Source organism: Dipodomys spectabilis, unplaced genomic scaffold (genome assembly GCF_019054845.1).
Source record: "Dipodomys spectabilis isolate Male_0828 unplaced genomic scaffold, ASM1905484v1 ptg000081l, whole genome shotgun sequence".
NCBI lineage: Eukaryota > Metazoa > Chordata > Mammalia > Rodentia > Heteromyidae > Dipodomys > Dipodomys spectabilis.
The window spans coordinates 10,600,001-10,619,148 of record NW_024870758.1 but is presented as its reverse complement, the minus strand read 5'-3'; the positions used below and the strand labels follow the sequence as shown (position 1 = coordinate 10,619,148).

At 35.6% G+C, this 19,148-nt stretch overlaps 1 protein-coding gene across 4 annotated transcripts in view; it reads left to right on the top strand.

Moving 5' to 3' along the window:
• The window catches only part of Zeb2 (zinc finger E-box binding homeobox 2), a 131,235-nt gene that overhangs the window by 111,477 nt on the left and 610 nt on the right, over positions 1 to 19,148 (top strand). For all 4 annotated transcript variants that reach the window (XM_042683457.1, XM_042683460.1, XM_042683461.1 and 1 more), the window contains exons 5-10: positions 4,370 to 4,558; positions 5,299 to 5,513; positions 8,078 to 8,186; positions 9,295 to 11,264; positions 12,933 to 13,113; positions 18,804 to 19,148. The exon at positions 18,804 to 19,148 is cut by the window's right edge and continues 610 nt beyond it. In XM_042683457.1, coding sequence (XP_042539391.1) covers positions 4,370 to 4,558; positions 5,299 to 5,513; positions 8,078 to 8,186; positions 9,295 to 11,264; positions 12,933 to 13,113; positions 18,804 to 19,148 — 3,009 coding nt within the window. The remainder of the gene's footprint in view (positions 1 to 4,369; positions 4,559 to 5,298; positions 5,514 to 8,077; positions 8,187 to 9,294; positions 11,265 to 12,932; positions 13,114 to 18,803) is intronic.

Below are 19,148 nucleotides of genomic sequence, written 5' to 3'. Positions count from 1 at the left end.
AACAATTTTGAAAGGAAGCAAAATTTGAACCCATTATTTGTTCCAGTGCTAAACAGAAATTTTGGCTTTCAGAGACAAAAGTACAACTTAGCTTTAAGTAGTAAAGGAACTTTCTTGGTTTTCAGACCAAGTAAACACTATAGCCATTGGAAGATGAAACTTGGCCTGAAGAACAGTTAGAAAGGCACTGGCAAGATATGGCATCTATGTGATTTTATTTTCTTGCTACATTCTCTCCCTTTTCTAAATGAAAAAAAAAAAATCTTCCATCTATATCTTGTATCTATAATTATTGAATGAGAAAAGTAATGGCTTGGTACTCATCTTAGAAGATCCATTGCCCATCCATGACCTAAATCAATGGTTTGACTAGAAAATAGAGGTCTAAGATGGCTTACCTCAAATGCAGATAATCAACTGTGGCTAAGGTCAGGATCACCCTAAAACATAGGCGTTTCCTGGGTCCCTAAAGGCTTGGCAATAGCTATTTCTAGGCAAAGGAAATATACTACTGGGCAGAAAAACTCTGTTATTAGTGCCCATAGTAAAAAGAACCCTGGGGAAAAACTATACTGTATTTATGGTGATTTAGGGTCATTATGACCTAGTTCATGTCAAGTTACACTTTAACTCACTTTAAGTGACTCTAGATAGGTATTATATAATATATATTTCCAGTAGTATATCTATACCGAATGAAAAAAATTGATTGGAACCAATTTTGATAGCATCTTCTTCATGAGGCTTGTTTTTTTTTTTTTGTCGGTCATGGGCTTGAACTCTAGGCATAAGCACTGTCCCTGAGCTCTTTTGCTCAAGGCTAGTGCTCTACCACTTGAGCCACAGTGCCGCTTCCAGCCTTTTCTGTTTATGTGGTGCTGAGGAATCGATCCCAGGGCTTCATGTATGCAAGGCAAGCACTGTACCACTGAGCCACCTTCCGAGCCCCATGAATCTCTTTTTGAATACTCTTCTGATCCCTAGTGTTTGCATGCATTTATGATCACTAACACATGGCATCCCATTTCCCTACAGTTATCTAAATTGTCAGCTAAGTAAGGGCCTGAATCCCTAGCTCTATTATAGGTATCTTATATTATGCCTCCTTTACTAAAGGTCCTCTACACCAAAACTAGTGTTAAAGATACAATTTGTTCCACATTTATTCCATAAATAATTCTTGAGAGACTACTGGTTTCTAGACAATATGCTCAATGTTCAGCATACATAAATGATTGAAGATTATTCTTAAATAGAACACATGATTTAATGTCCTCTGTACCCATCTCATTTGACATAAAAATATAGAAAAGTGCAATTTGATCTGGCATTTGAATTGCCTAGCCAAACACCAAAACTATATCTAGATGTAGTTTAGTTTGCCTATCCAGAAAAATCAGAATTTTATTCTCTTTTAAGCCCAGACTATTAATGCAAATCCAATTGAATTTGCATTTGATTACATTTCAGATGGAAACATTCATATGCAAATGAAAATTCATGCAAAGATAGCCAGATAATTCAAATAATTGCTGAAATATCAAGATAAAATTAGGATACATCCATCTATGTTTACTGGGTTACAGTAAGGTCATTAAGTGAGATAATGTTCTTGAAAAGCTTAAGTAAATCATGTCTTAAACATTCAGTGACCTTCTAGTAGGTGTGAGTTCAGAAAGGAGCTATGACATTCAACTATGTTGAAAATACTGTGACTTTGAACTGTCATAGGACTGAAAAAGATGTTGGTTCCTGATGAAATCAGCTAAGTTGGTCAAAAACATTTATCTTTGATCTACCTTTTCATTAAAAACAAAAGTGGCTTTCATAGATGTGAAATTATGTTGATGATCTAAAACAATGCACAAATAGTTAATTTAAGTTGGCAGTTTCCACATGTTCCCTAGGGACTCAGTAATGCAAATTCAATGACATTATCACAGTTACCAGCAATCAAGCATCCTTTTGAAAGCACCCATGGCATTGTGAATTTAGCAGCAGAAACTCAATCTTAACTAATTCCCCTATTCATCTATTAAATTCATCTAAGAAATGATTTAAGCAAAATTTCAAGGTATGACCTTTTAATCCATTATACACTTTTCAAACCTATATTCCAAGGAAATGCATGTCTTGAAACTGCTGTTCTTGTCAAAGTTAGTCTTTAAAATAATTCAAGATGGTTATCATCTAGATCCTCAAAGTGTTATTTAACCTCATTTTCTTTCTCCTTTTCTTTTTTGTTTTCATATAATTATCCATAATTTCAACTCCTTTTAGAATTCTGGTGTCCCCTGCTTTGGTGGATGTCACTAACAGTCCATTAAATTAGAAAGTTCTAAACTTGAAGGAGATATGTTAGCATCTCTCCCTTTACACATGTAGTTATTCCTGAAGACTTAGGAATTGACTTCTTAAATATCTTTCAAATCCAGCTACTTCTCTTCATCTCCATCACTAATTCCCAATCTTTCAGCTGTTCAAGGCAGGAGCCTACTAACCCTCACTTTTTATTTCTCTTTCTCTGATCCCTATTAAACTATACCCAAACTGTCATTACCAATGGCCATCATATCATTGCATCCAGGCAACCATCTTCCTCACTTCAGTGGTTTTACATTTATATTAGAATTAAAAATTCAAGTTTTTAACAGCAGAGCTGCTACCTGGTCTGGTTCCTGTTCCCCTGCATTCTGGCATCCTGAAGGCCTCCTTTCCCTCAGCACTCTAGCACTGTCCTTTGAAGTCCTAAAATGTCCATTCTCCATCCATTTCTCACAACCTTGCAAGTGCTGTTTCTCTCCCAAGCTCTAGAGTGGGTTACCCTTCATACTTTCTCCAGCAAAGCTTTTCTCATGTTCTCAACCCATCAACTCTCTTTGCTACTTCTTCTCCCATGACCATACAACTTTCTGTATAGTACCTATTTAGATATCTAATGACATATTGATTTTTGAGATAGTATCAATTGATATCATCTATCTTATGATTTCCTGAAAGATGAGCTAAACATGATGCCTGTCACATGCATACTAGACATTCAATAAATACATGTTGACTTAACGCAAGGTTTCATTTCTTAGTCTTCTCATCTAAAACACAGCAGCTTGCAATCATATAGGCAAAGAACAAAAAAAGAAGAAAAGAAAAGAAAACAGACTCATTTGCTCAAATATCACCCTGTATAATTTTCCAAAGAGAATTAATATGGAAAATATTGTAGCACTATGGAATAGAGAATAAGATGAAAAATCTAGTGGAATCAAAGGTAACTTTATAAATCATGATAGGATTTTACCAGTATGGCATAGCAAAGCACTTTTTTTTTAATCCTGTTGTAATAGAGAATAATCTTAACAGTTACTCTCTCAGTTCTGTCTCATTCAAAAAAATGTTTATTTGGAATAGTTAAGCCACAGTTAACATCAGAAACACATCTAGAATTTTCAAGTATGCAATGTCTGATGACACAAGTTGCTAAAACTGGTTTACAACTATTGTGCATTTTATGGGAATAAATTTGTAACTTAAACGTTAAAATCATACCAAAATCACACAGCAACACTGACAGTTTCTTAACACCCTCTGTCACTTTTAGTTTTATTTCTATCAGCTGTGAGCACTATTTTGTTTTCAGCAACCTTAAAATGCAGAACTAAAGACTGAAATTATAAGAAAAAATAAAATAAACTTTCATATTCCTAATTTTTTATTTAAATTTGAATTTTATCAAGGTGATGTGCATAGAGGTTACAGTTACACAAGTAAGGTAGTAAATATATTTCTTGTCAAACTTGTTATCCCCTCCCTCATTTTTTCTCACACTTCCCCTGCAACTCCCCAAACCAAATCGTATTATTATCTCTGTGAATACTTGTCCTTTTACCTTCCACATCTGTCACAGACTGTATAGACCTAACCATTCAGATAGATGTGGGTTAAAAGCTTACATTTAGCAACCAGATGGATCTAAGGTTAAGGATATTAAGTGGACAGTAAAAATTTAAATATACTTTTCTTAAAAGAAAAAAAAAGCTTATATAAACTATTAAAGTAACTTCTCTTATGTGTATGGGATTTAGAATATAGCTATACTTTTTTTAAAATATGAATTTTTTAACCAAAAGCATTTTAAATTTTCTTTCATCTGTGATTCTAAGGGGAAAAAAAGTGCCAATTTGACTTCAAGCAAAGTTTCTTCTTTCTGCTTATATTGTGAGATTGGAATCTTCTCTGCTTTTTACAAACTAACCAAGTTATTTGTAGTCTTAAGAGTAAGCCAGCCTTTGTTAACCAAACAGTCATGTGTAGAGGCTGGGGCTCCAAAGAAGGCCCTGGAAAGACTTTTCTTTTTCTTTTGTGATTTTAGTGAAGAATGCAAATTGCGCATCAGACTTTGAGGAATATTTTGCCAAAAGAAAACTGGAGGAACGCGATGGCCATGCAGTCAGCATCGAAGAGTACCTTCAGCGCAGTGACACAGCCATTATTTACCCAGAAGCCCCTGAGGAGCTGTCTCGTCTTGGCACGCCAGAGGCCAATGGGCAAGAAGAAAATGGTGAGGCTGTAATTCATTTTTAGCCACTACATTGACCTCTGCAGCTGTTACAATTACAAATGCACTACATGCCTGGGTGTTTACCTTAAAATTTGAGGAACAGCTGCAGAGGCATGGAATTTCATGAGCAAAGATTAGAACTGTAATTTTAGGGTATTGTGAAAAAAAAATTTTGTCAGCAAATTTGTGTCATTTGTACATCCAATAAAGAACGAGAACAATTAGATCCCATTTCTAAGAGATAAAAATATCAAAATGTATTCTGATCTTTCTGAAATATTTTACTTTTGAGGAAAAAAAACCAAAGTTTCAGGACACTGACCCTCACCTTTTGTTTTTCTCTATTGACACCTGAAAAGCTTCTCTCTGTGAGTTCCCCCAGGAACATAGATGGACTCGAAGATTCAGAGGAAGTGTCAGTCATCTAATGAGAATTTTCTCATTTATCAGCTGTTTAAATCCTTCCCTGGCCCCCTCCCCCAAACCCACACACACACCCTCCAAAATAAGAAAGCTCGAGTAATTAATTAAATTTCCAGCGCTGTGTGAGCTGATTCCTACAAGTCTGTCCTGGGTGTGCAAAGGGGCTGGTGTGCGAGGAAGGCGGGTGCAATGATGGCACTCTGGTGGAGCAGATTTCAATGATTCCTGTCATACCATCCCGGGCAGTCAGCCCATTAGCTGCCATTGATTTACTGACCTTTTGGCCCGCTTCTCTCTTTCTCGTCTCTGGGCTACAGACCTGCCACCTGGAACTCCAGATGCTTTTGCCCAACTGCTGACCTGCCCCTACTGCGACCGGGGCTACAAGCGCTTGACATCACTGAAGGAGCACATCAAGTACCGCCATGAGAAGAATGAGGAGAACTTTTCCTGCCCTCTTTGTAGCTACACGTTTGCCTACCGCACCCAGCTCGAGCGGCATATGGTGACGCACAAGCCAGGGACAGATCAGGTGGGGGGTTGGTTTTAAGTGATTTCTTTCTATAATAACCCCTTAGAGAAACGATATTGCTTTGATTGGCAATCATTATTAATTTTTCATGGCATTTTGAAGATGCAGATCTTTTAATGGTAATAGCTTTAATTGAGGTCTAAATGATTTTTTGATGGTCTCTTCTAATATGATTTAATAGTCTTATGTTCACGATCGAATGAGTGTGTTAATTTCTAATTTAGAAATTTTATTTGCACTTTAACTTGACTTTAGTTTCATTTTTATGTTCCACAAAAAGTGAATGAAATTGTAGCATTTTAATTATACATTATTAAACATCTCAGCAATTTTAATTCCATTTTTCACCTACTTTTGCATAGAACTTTTTTTTCATATAGACTAAGTCATAGTTAAAAAAGTGTATCTCTTTCGTTGGTTATATAACACATTCCATTATTTAGCGTATTTTTACAAGCTGCCACTAGTTTATAAATTTAATTATTTTAAGGGAGATTAAAAGGCATATAAGGTGAATATGTATATATGCATAATGAATTGTATTAATACTAAAATGCTATAATAATCCCTTTCTGATATACATATTTGTGGCTAAATGTTAAAAATACTTCTTTTGACTTACTGGTCTTAAAAATAAAAACACTGAATTAAACAGGTAAATATAGCCTCTTAAAATCCTTAAAATAATTGAATAAGATTGGTTCACAGAATCCCTTAAAAAAAAAAAAACAGACTGCTTTTTCCATCCTCCTGGGAGAATTGACTCTGCAAATTGATATTGTGATGTGTTCAGATGGTAACAGAAATAGTCTGTCATAAGTCACAATAACTGACTCTACAGATCTGAAATTGTCTTATATAATCCTTAATACTCTGTTTTCAAAATGATCAAACATGATATTGTGTTTAAAATCTGATATTTTCTTTGTAGGATTTATTAGCTTTGAATATGAAAAACAATAAGCAAACACAATCAAATAATAAAAAATCAGGACCATATTACTAGTAAAATTTCCATCAATTGACTTTTCACAATTTTAAGGAAAGTATCTCTTATAGATCATGCTACTTATTTCTGATTGCATTTATCACCTAAATCTCTTATAAAGATCAGTTATAAAAAACATATTTGTACAGTTAGACTTATGTAACAGTTTATTTCCCCATATTTCTATCCACAAAAACTCTAAGAAAAAAAAAGGAAGGCTAGATTTTTATCTAGCATAACTGCTTTAAATTTCACATGCAGAAGTGTGATTGTGTTGGCGCATTATGAATGGTAGCTTTGGTGTTGAAAAGTCCCCTCATTTGCTCATGGCATTTACAATTAGTAAATTAAAATGATTGTATCATATTAACAGTGGCACAACTAAAGTTTATAGTAGTCCTCTGAGGGCTGTGGGGGGAGACAAAGCAGCTGTTGCTGTTTGTTTATGCAACTCAGCAACATATGAGCACTGGTCCCTCAATGGCGCTCGGCGGGCTGGGCTCCGCTTGATCTTTGAAGGTTGCTGCTGTTTGAACAAACCTCCCTGTGTCCCATGTAACACCATCTGTCTCACTAGGAATGTGGGAAGATTCAGCACACCCTAGCAGTTGTCATACCGTTTCTGTGCTGTCTTTTTGCAAAAGGCTTTTGTGTCATTGCTGCTTGAAAAAGACTGACCTCCTACCTTGAGCATCCAGAGTGGAGGACTATTTTTTTTTTTTCCAGAATTCGAAGTCACACTGCCTTTTTTTTTTTAACCCTTGTTCAAAAAAGGTCAGCTGTGTTTGATTATATCTTTGCTGCTTTTAACTTGTCTTTTCAGCAAACTTTTTTTTCCCTTTTGGTCCCTACTTTCTTGCACACTCTAAAAAGGAAAATAAAAAGTCGTTGAAGTCTCTCCTACTGGCCCATGATAAAACTGCTTAAGCAGCTATAGCCCAAGATGCTGTCTCTTACATTTGATAATGAGTCAAATCTGATATTCACCTCCTCAGGAAAACAGAGTTTACATGTGCCACTAGCACAATGAACAGAATATTTACACATGAGTACCACGCAATGAAATATTTACAGTCAAGTGCTTTTTTGTGTGTTTTTGACTTGAGGAGGATTTTTTTCATTTTTTTGTATTTCAATGTGCTCTAGTGTAATATACACTTTTATCTTAGTAGAAGAAATTTCCAGGCAACTATTTTTTTCTTCGTGGAACAGTTACATTCTATTAGGGAATCTTTAGATTTTAGATCCCTCATTAGACACAAAGAACCACAAACATCTTTACAATTAGACTTTCTCATCTCAAGGGTCACCGAAACATTTGGGAAAAGAGACAACAGGAATAATTGTAAAGCAATTGTTAGCTGCACATGTGAAAGCACTTTTGTTTTTATTTGTTCCAATTTTATTACCAACATTATCACTTTTATTGCAACTCTGAAAGACTGGATAGATAAATAAGCATGTGCTCAAACCTTTGGCCTCTCTGAAAAAAAAATAGAATCCTTTTAAAGTATTTGTAACAAACTTTCTTGGTTCCATTTGCATAGAACTAATGTCAGTCTTTCTCCTTTCATAGCACCAAATGCTAACACAAGGAGCAGGTAATCGCAAGTTCAAATGCACAGAGTGTGGCAAAGCCTTCAAGTATAAACACCATCTGAAAGAACACCTGCGAATTCACAGTGGTGAGTAACAGAAAGGGGTGCAGGCGCTCGTGTTTGCATTTTGTGTAATTACAGAAGTTTCTAAAGATTGTTTAAAATGCACACAGTCCTGTTTGCAGGCATTTTGGAAGCACTCATTCATTTCATAGAGTCTGTGTGTCTTCTTCAGAATTATACTTCCAAAAGCACTGTCTTATAAGAAAAAGAGGGATGTTTACTCTTCTTAAACATTACAAAGGCTGTGATTTATTAACAAATCTAGCGGATTGAAATATTTTTGATCTAAAAAAGTTTGCATGGTAATTTCTGATGGTAACTCATTTTTGATACCTAACTGTGATAGAAAAAGTAGAGTAATTTTAGTTAAGAAATTATATGTGATAGATCTTTCTTGATCCCTGAGAGCTGTGTATCATGGTACAGTATCCTACCACTGAGATTCCTTCTCTATAATAAGGCTGAGAGCTCTGCCAAGCATTTTATTACCAAATTGGATGCTATTCAAAGAACTAGCTGAATTGGTAGAATCAATGGAATCTCCACAGAGTTGATTAAAGCCATGGCTATACTTTCCTTTAAATACTGTGACATCTTTATTGTGCTATTGACCACACATTAATCTGACACTCTGTTTAAATAAGAGGCTGCTGATAGCATGACAAGATTTGGGATCTTAGCTGAAAAAGGCCTAGCTAGCCTTCACCCTCCACTGCTAACATCTTGAATTATGTCCTCCCAGGGTAGATAAAGCTCAGAAACAGTTATGGTCACATAATTCTGATTTAAGCACCTACAATGTAGAGATCTTCCCATTGGATTCTTTTCATTTGGTGTCCTCAGATTCTTGTCTTGGCAGACAATGGCAATTACTACCTGATAAAAGAAATGTAAGAGCTGGGAAGGTGGCTCAGTGGTAGAGTGCTTGCCTTGCATGCATGAGGCCCTGGGTTCAATTCCTCAGCCCCACATAAACAGAAAAAGTTGGAAGTGGCGCTGTGGCTCTAGTGGTAGAGGACTAACCTTCAGCTGAAGAGGGACAGTGCCCAGGCCCAGAGTTTAGGCCTCATGACTGACAAGAAAAAAAAAGAAAGAAAAAGAAATGTAATGTTAATTTTAATTATCATTTCAGGTGAAAAACCTTATGAGTGCCCAAACTGCAAGAAACGTTTCTCCCATTCTGGTTCCTACAGTTCACACATCAGCAGCAAGAAATGTATTGGTTTGATCTCAGTAAATGGCCGAATGAGAAATAATATCAAGACAGGTTCTTCCCCTAATTCTGTGTCTTCTTCTCCTACTAATTCAGCCATTACTCAGTTAAGAAACAAGTTGGAGAATGGAAAACCACTTAGTATGTCTGAACAAACAGGCTTACTTAAAATCAAAACAGAACCACTAGACTTCAATGACTATAAAGTCCTTATGGCCACACATGGGTTTAGTGGTACTAGTCCCTTTATGAATGGTGGGCTTGGAGCCACCAGCCCTTTAGGAGTTCATCCATCAGCTCAGAGTCCAATGCAGCACTTAGGTGTAGGTATGGAAGCCCCTTTACTTGGATTTCCCACAATGAATAGTAATTTAAGTGAGGTACAAAAGGTTCTACAGATTGTGGACAATACGGTTTCCAGGCAAAAGATGGACTGCAAGGCTGAAGAGATTTCAAAGTTGAAAGGTTATCACATGAAGGATCCATGTTCTCAACCTGAAGAACAAGGAGTCACTTCTCCTAATCTACCACCTGTCGGTCTTCCAGTAGTAAGTCATAATGGTGCCACTAAAAGTATTATTGACTATACCTTAGAAAAAGTCAATGAAGCCAAAGCTTGCCTCCAGAGCTTGACTACTGACTCGAGGAGACAGATCAGTAACATAAAGAAAGAGAAGCTACGTACTTTGATAGATTTGGTCACTGATGATAAAATGATTGAGAACCACAACATAGCCACTCCATTTTCATGCCAGTTCTGTAAAGAAAGTTTTCCTGGCCCCATTCCTTTGCATCAGCATGAACGTTACCTTTGTAAGATGAATGAAGAAATCAAGGCAGTCCTGCAACCTCACGAAAACATAGTCCCCAACAAAGCTGGAGTTTTTGTTGATAATAAAGCCCTCCTCTTGTCATCTGTACTTTCTGAGAAAGGACTGACAAGCCCTATCAACCCATACAAGGACCACATGTCTGTACTCAAAGCATACTATGCTATGAACATGGAACCCAACTCTGATGAACTGCTGAAAATTTCCATTGCTGTGGGTCTTCCTCAGGAATTTGTGAAGGAATGGTTTGAGCAACGAAAAGTCTACCAGTATTCAAATTCCAGGTCACCATCACTGGAAAGGAACTCCAAGCCGTTAGTTCCCAACAGTAACCCTCCCACTAAAGACTCTTTATTATCCAGGTCTCCTGTAAAACCTATGGACTCCATAACATCGCCATCCATCGCAGAACTCCACAACAGTGTTACAAATTGTGATCCTCCTCTCAGGCTAACAAAACCTTCCCACTTTACCAATATTAAGCCAGTTGAAAAATTGGACCACTCAAGGAGTAATACTCCTTCTCCTTTAAATCTTTCCTCCACATCTTCTAAAAACTCCCACAGTAGTTCATACACTCCAAACAGCTTCTCTTCTGAGGAGCTCCAGGCTGAGCCTTTGGACTTGTCATTACCAAAACAAATGAAAGAACCCAAAAGTATTATAGCCACGAAGAACAAAACAAAAGCTAGTAGCATAAATTTAGACCATAACAGTGTTTCTTCATCATCTGAAAATTCAGATGAACCTCTGAACTTGACTTTTATCAAGAAGGAGTTTTCAAATTCAAATAATATGGACAACAAAAGCACTAACCCAGTGTTCAGCATGAACCCATTTAGTGCTAAACCTTTATATACAGCTCTTCCACCACAAAGCGCATTTCCCCCTGCCACTTTTATGCCACCAGTTCAGACCAGTATTCCTGGACTGCGACCATACCCAGGACTGGATCAGATGAGCTTCCTACCACATATGGCCTATACCTACCCAACTGGAGCAGCTACCTTCGCTGACATGCAGCAAAGGAGAAAGTACCAGCGAAAACAAGGATTTCAGGTAACAAACATGTCTCTGTGTGTTAAAGAAAGGTGATAAAAATTACATAGTTAGATGGGGATATACTTCAGTGATAGAGCACTTGCCTAGCATGTGTTAGGCCTTGGATTCAGTTCTTAGTGTAACACACACACACACACACACACACACACACACACACTGATATAGATTATGTTCAGGAAGGAAAAAACAAATCTTAGTAAATACAGAAATAAAAGACATGTTCTTTGTTTGGTGGTTTTGCTATTGTTGTTTTGTTTTTAATACAAACATGAAACTGTGAATGGTCTAGAAAAGCATATAAATGAAACAATGGGTCACTTTAGGTAGATTTTCTTTCTTAAAAAAGATAAAGAAGCTACTTGAGAGGATAAAGTAGGGGATTACTAATTCAAAGCCAACCGAGAAAGCCAACATAGAAAGACTCCATCTAAACAGAAACAATAAAGAAGATATTTGTATTTATTTTTTAGGTTTAGTTAGATTAATCCATGTGCTTTTAAGATCAAACATCAATATTAGTAGTTGGTATGACTTATTTTGGTCTTGAGGCGCTAGACTATAACAGTCATATGCCTTAAAAATTCAACTTTATAAGTAATTACATATATAAATTATAATTGCATATATAACTTGCAAGTAATTACAAATATATGCACACATACATATACACACTGTATATACATATAAATGTATATGATATGTATTTTATCTTATGGAGAATGTTTCTTTTGCAGAGTATTTTCAAAATATTGTGTATGTTCCACATGGTTTCTTACCTAATTTTCAAAACTAGTGAATAATTTATGGTCTTTTGAATGCAAAAGCAGGTATTTTTTTTAGCATTATGCAGAATAATCTTTGTTTGCAAATAGGAGCAGAAATAGCAAGGCACCTCTGTAACAGCTGTTCCAGTATCCAATTTACAGTACATCTGCCCTCTTTGTAAATGTATTTAAGCCTATTTAATCTTCTCTAATATTAATTAGTGCAAACGTAGTCTAAAAAAAACGAACTGTGGGTTAGCAAGTGGAAATATATGTTATCATGCAAGTTTGCACTCCTTTGGATCAAGACAAAATAAATATCAAGAAATTTAATAATTTACTGATCCACATTCATTATTGCTCAATGCTGAAGGCTGTTTTAACATAGATAGAGCATTGATAAAAAAGTATTATTAATATCCCTATTTCAAATTAGAAAATTAAATATAAAAATATAGCTTGAGGCTTTTAGTTGGTAGACATACATTTAAATAGATTGCATAATAATAATATTTTGTAGCTAAATATAAAATTCAATTAAAATGGGGTTTGTACATTTACAGATCCTTTCTAAAATAAAGCACAGTAGAAAAATGTACGAATTCTGATGCTTAATGATACACATGGATTTTCCTGGAAAAAAAAAGTTTTAAAAAAATACTATATTCGAATTGGCTATTTTCTATTCTGAAAAAATAACAGCAAGCTTTACTATCTAGGACACAGATGGTTTAAATTTTTGTTAAAATGTGAGAACTTGTATATTGTTAAGGTTTAAAAAATTAACTAGATTGATTAATAGGAAACACTTTGAAGGTTCTTCAAATGTCAATCTATGTAAAGTTTTGTGTTAGAAGCACAAAGAGAAGAGACTGTGTTGAACTGTATGGTTATATCACAGGGAGAATTGCTTGATGGAGCACAAGACTACATGTCAGGCCTAGATGACATGACAGACTCCGATTCCTGTCTGTCTCGAAAGAAGATCAAGAAGACAGAGAGTGGCATGTATGCATGTGACTTATGTGACAAGACATTCCAGAAAAGCAGTTCCCTTCTGCGACATAAATACGAACACACAGGTATGAGTGACTTTGACTAGCTAGTTAGAGCTTCCCAGCCTGCTGTACATTTCATAATATTTAATGAGTACACTTGTGCAACATAAGATGTAGCATATGCTGATACCTTCAATAAGGAAGAAATAATGCTTTCTGCATAGCTCAGTCAGTAGGACTTTTTTTGTTGCTTGCTTACTGGATCACTCATGTGTTTATGAATGTGCTTGTCTTCATATCCCCTGAATTAATCTGCAAAACAAATGTATAAATCATATCAAAGAAATATTTCAGTGACCAGAGTGTAAAAGGGTAAGAAATAAGCTAGTTCTTGAAAGAACATTCAACTTCTTAAGCTATACTGAATCTAACCATGTAAAAATCTAATAATTTATCTGATCAATGGTAGCTTATTTTATCATCCAAACATCAAGGAAACAATGGTTTGAGAGTTATTTCATTTCTGTGTGTGTTTTTATATACTGCCCACATTTTGAATCAAGTAAAAGTGTTAGTTTCAGAAAAGAAAAGTAATAGATCAGATTAGCTATTGACTTTACCTATATCTGGAAAACTGGAGTAAAACTTTCTAAATTTAATTATTTTAAATGCATGTATTACTTGTCAGCAACAATTACAAAGAGTTGACAAGCTAAAAGCCTTGTTCTTCTTATAAATGAAGAGATGATGGGTTAATTTTTAAAAAGAAAGTTGTAGTGCCCTAATATAAAACTGTTACTTCCCATCATCCATGAACTACTCTGCTATTCTGATAAGCTTTATTTATGTTTCTTACCTCCTTGTTCCTCTTATTCCCCCAAAAAACAAAGCAACTCAGCCTTTTCTTGTCACCAAATGCCTTTCTAGCTCTTCTCCATCAAAATTTTGGCATAATTTACTGGCCCTGGATAGGCAAAGACAGAGTAGAAGATCTGAAATATTGGAAATGCATAAGCAAAGAGGAGAAATATAGGAAAGCATCTCATAAACCAGGGAGTCTAGCACCAAACATTTAAACAATAAGGAAAAAATTGACATTAATGCTTTATTGGAAAAAGTGATGATGAGCCAGAAAGAAAAGGAAATAGAATACATTGGTTATATTTTGACTACTTGCAGATATAATGACCTTTTTTTGGTGATTGCAAACTATCCTTGGGAGTATGAATACTCATCATCTTCCCGTATTCCTCACTGGATGTATTCTGGAGATAGCACAAGTGAACAGAATGAGGCTGAAAGTTGGGAAAAGGTGGGAGAGTTCTGTTACCACCAAAATATGAAGGTGTTTGCAAAGAGCACAAAGTTCATAAATAACTGTGCCATTATGCCAACCAATTCAGTTTTCTTTTTTTTCCAACCATCTGGTATTCATTGTTATTATTTCAAAAGTTCAATTAATGATATGTTAAAAGTAACCTAAATTGAATACAAATCTAGAAGGATTTTAACTTGCATGGTATATTTTAAACGTCAAAATTTTCCTACATTTATTTGTCTTTTATTATAGATATCTCTTTAGTACCAAGTCTTACTTAAATATTTACAAAGTAAAGATATTTTCATATCTAAATTTACTTTTATTTTAATCAACCTCAAATATATTTTGTATTTCATTATTCAGCTACAATAGGCACATCACTGAAGGCATCTTTCCCTCTCTGATTGGTCTTTTATATGACCATATGCAAACTCTATCATTTACTACATGGTGAGTGTAAAACTTTTATCTTAGTGAGGGCTATCATTCATATTGACAACCAGTCAATATATTTATTTCCTATAAATTAGATAGTCCATCAACTACATAGGTATACAAATAGTTGAGAGACCCAAAAGTTGACAATCACAAAAATGCAGAATTAATTTTAAAAATACACTCTGTTTTAGAAAGTTTAATGTTCTGATCTTTTAAGATGTGGGAACTACTGCCTAGAAACATTGCCTAGCAACAGGATGCTAGACATCCAATGGTTTCTCTGAATTTGTGATTAATTATTCTCCGGTTGGCATTCCAGCTTGTCAAGTTTCCAGTGTGTTAACTTTTTGGTCTCTTGACCAAACATCTCATGACATTATTGTTGTCAGTGTATTAGGTTCCATCCAAATGAAGTTCTTCATGAATTTCTATCATGATGGTGTGTGTAGAAATTTAGTCATTTTTTTCTATCCTAATTGGGCCCTAGAAGCTTTTCATTTGTATTTTCAGAATGAAGTAATATAAATATTATAAAAGAGAACTGTCTTAGATTGATTGATTCTAAGGCTGGAAAATGAAGTTGAATTGTCATTTAATTATTATATGTTTATTATAAACATTGATAAAGTATGTTTGTTATGTTTACCTGCCATGAAACATATAGAATTGTTTCAATTAAGAAGGAAACTGTGAGCTACTCATTTCTGGGATCCTGCCTCAAACTATTTTAATTTCCTGGGCAGGTACCAAAATCATAGTGCTTACTTTTTCTTATCAATAGCTTATTGCTTTTCTTGAAACCCTTGACAGAGAAAGAGGAAGGAAACATGATGTAAATGTTAACTTCAAATGGATTGTCACAAACAAGCACTGTGAAATTTTTTTAAAAATCAAAACTACTGTTAGACACTGTCAAGAGATCATCTTATACCACTAAAATTTGAAATTTAAATCTGACATTTATTGAGTTCTTTCTCTGTTGAGTCAACCACCTCATTTAGAAAAGTCATAAAAATATTTCTACTTTTGAATAGATAAAGTCTAACTTTTGAATAAATTACTGGTCAATTTTGTTTCTCAGTTATATGATAATTTTTCAAACCACAAACCTCTCATTTATTATTAACTTCAGTTATCATCTAGCTGTCAGATGAATCATGAACCTAGATATTTAAGAAAAATGGGCCCTAAAAAGTTTTGATTGATTCAATTTGGATGATTTTCTGAATCTTGCTCACGTGGAAATTTAATTCTAGTATACCTTGATTTAAATCAGGTTAAACCCATCAAAAAGGTTAAAAAGAGATTAGTGTCTAAGTCATCTCCTATTTAAATTGAATTTACTAAATACTAGTGAAATATCTGTTGTAGAATATTTAGAACAAGGTATATGTCAGAACTCTTACTCTTTCCTAAATTCTATCTTGTGGATGGCATCATAGCTGAACATTTTATTCCTTCATGTTGGTAGTTTATATGGCAGAATTAATGCTGTTATAAACACATTGTTTATTACTGAGTGAAATGATTGCAAATTTATTGTAACCATGGAAGTGATGGGCTTAGTGAGCATTTCTCAAACATTTCTAAGAGGTCTTGAAACCTGTATAGGAGAATGCTTGTCCACTGTCATGATCACAACTCTGTGTTTTGTTGCTTTGGAAAGGAGAGAGGCAGATCAACTGTAATGTTCATTCAGAATTATTCCCATATTCACTCTGTGAAGGGACCTAACCAGTTGACCTTCTGTACTCCTGAGTAGCTAAACATTATTATCTAAAAAAATGTTGCAGGATAATTCTACATGTACACTGTAGCAACTAAAGCACCAAGAAAAACTTCCCATATAAATCATCCTCTCTCTATTCACATTCATTTTCTTGCATATACTCAGCTCCTGATGCATGCATCTTGCTCTAGAACTTGGGGAATGATAGAGCATGTCTTATTGAATATTAATAAAATGAATTAACATCAATTGAGTGCTTACTATGAAACCCTTATACTAAATACTTTATCTATACTCTCTCCTTTACTCCTCTCGGCCAGTCCACAAATTAGGTCCCCAAGTGATCTTTCTTTATCTGCAAGGACCCTGATCCTTGAGTTAAGTTAACATGCTTGAGACTGCACACAAACAACAACTTCTAAAAGATGGTTTTTGAACCTAGGCAATCGTACTCCAGAGTTCACCTCCCTTTATGAACACTACTCACCTGCCCAATTGATGAATTATGACTGCTCCATATGTCTTATCCTTCCAAGTAGCAGCATTTCTTTGAAAGTACAAGTACTCCCAAGACAGAGAAAACTCCTAACATAGCAACTTGAAGCTTCCTTGAAAGGAAAAAAAGAGAGAAAGAAGAAGAAAAAGAAAACCTCTTCTCTTTTCCCCCAAATCATTTCTGCTTTCTCTTAAATTATTTTCTAACCATGGTGGTCATGTCAAATGGAAAAAGCCCACTATCTCCCAGTCTCCTGGCAATCCACTGGAACCTTCAGTTATGCAGTTTACCTCATTGAAAACAACTTAAGTTACTGAATGGTTCTTGTGGGAGTTGAATTCAGCCTGTTTACTTCAGACTATTAGGTGCCTTGAAGTAAGTTAGGATAGTTTTCTATATTACTAGTACAACTAGTGGTTACCAACAACTATCTTTTTTATTTCTTTCCTACAGGTAAATTTCTTCCTACTTTAATATTGTACTTCACAACATCAGTCATTACTAACCTTGTATTTCCAGTAAAATAAAGACGATTAATGAAACAACATACAGTTTTCTATAGCATTTTCTAAATAGCAACATGTCCCGGAGGCATTCAATAATCTAATGATATTTGATAACTAATAGAGCTTATATATCACCACATAACTGAATACTTAAAATATGTAGAATAGGTTCCTAATCTTATAACATGACACTTAGCAAAGGAAAATGGAGTTGAGTATACTAATGTGGTTTTTAATTGAATTTGCTGAAATAAAATGCAAGTCTATATTAGGAAACAGAAGCACCTAGAGCTTCATGAATTAATGTTATGATGATACATTGGGTTCTGCATGACACATTTATGACTTTAACTCTGGAGCATCAGGCTGATAATTTTTTTTTTGTCAGGTCTATTTTGGAAATAAACTTTTAAGTATGGCAGCTATGGAAGGTGTTGAAGGCATTCCAGTGCTATTTGTGGCCTGGAATCAACCAGATGTGTTTAAGCTTGGCACTGGTTTCAAGTTCCAAACACTGGTTAGAAACTGCCTGGAATGCCAAAGGAAATACAGCATTCTCTAGCATGAAGAGTATTTTAACACTCAACAAGTGGCTGACATCTCATAGAAAACTCTAGAGGGAAAACACTATTTGGAACTAGTTCATCTTCTGTGACATGCATCTTTCTAGTTTGTGTTTTCAGGTGGTTTCCTTCTGAATTTTTTTATTCTTAGAATCCTTTGACTGATAACTGATTCTTGACGTCTTCTTTCCTCTCTTTCTGCTCCTAACCTAACTTGGCAGTTTTCTCCTGGTGAAAACCCAAAGCCCATTTCAAAGCAACTAACTCATGATGTAACAAGCAGAGGATGTCAATGTCAATGCCAGCGATGATGCCATCTTTATCACTTTTATGCAAGCCCTTGCTTTAAAAAAAAAAACATAAGGAGAATTATCTGATGACAATATGTCCTAGATCACTAAAAATGTCTTGTTCGATAGGACATTTTCCAAAGCCTGTAATGAGACAGTTAGCAATTCAAGGCTTCCATTCCAAGCCTTCCTCCAGCCGCTTTCTAAGTTCTTCTAGTTTCTTAACAGCATTGCACCAGCAAGCATTAGAAAGCCAAATTATGAGATGAAAGTGCATCTTCCTACCTCTCCTTGGATTAGACCCGGGTGTGCGGATCTTTCAGACATAAGCAGACACACTTATGCCTGAGTCTGGACACATTGACAGAATTCTTGGCAAGAGACTTCATGCAAAGACACTAATCACCCTGTCATCTTGTTCTTTCTCCCAGGAAAAAGACCACACCAGTGTCAGATTTGTAAGAAAGCGTTTAAACACAAGCACCACCTTATCGAGCATTCGAGGCTTCACTCGGGCGAGAAGCCCTATCAGTGTGATAAATGTGGCAAGCGCTTCTCACACTCGGGCTCCTACTCGCAGCACATGAATCACAGGTATTCCTACTGCAAACGGGAGGCGGAGGAGCGGGAAGCCGCGGAGCGCGAGGCACGCGAGAAAGGGCACTTGGAACCCACGGAGCTGCTGATGAACCGGGCTTACTTACAGAGCATTACCCCTCAGGGGTACTCTGACTCGGAAGAGAGGGAGAGTATGCCGAGGGATGGCGAGAGCGAGA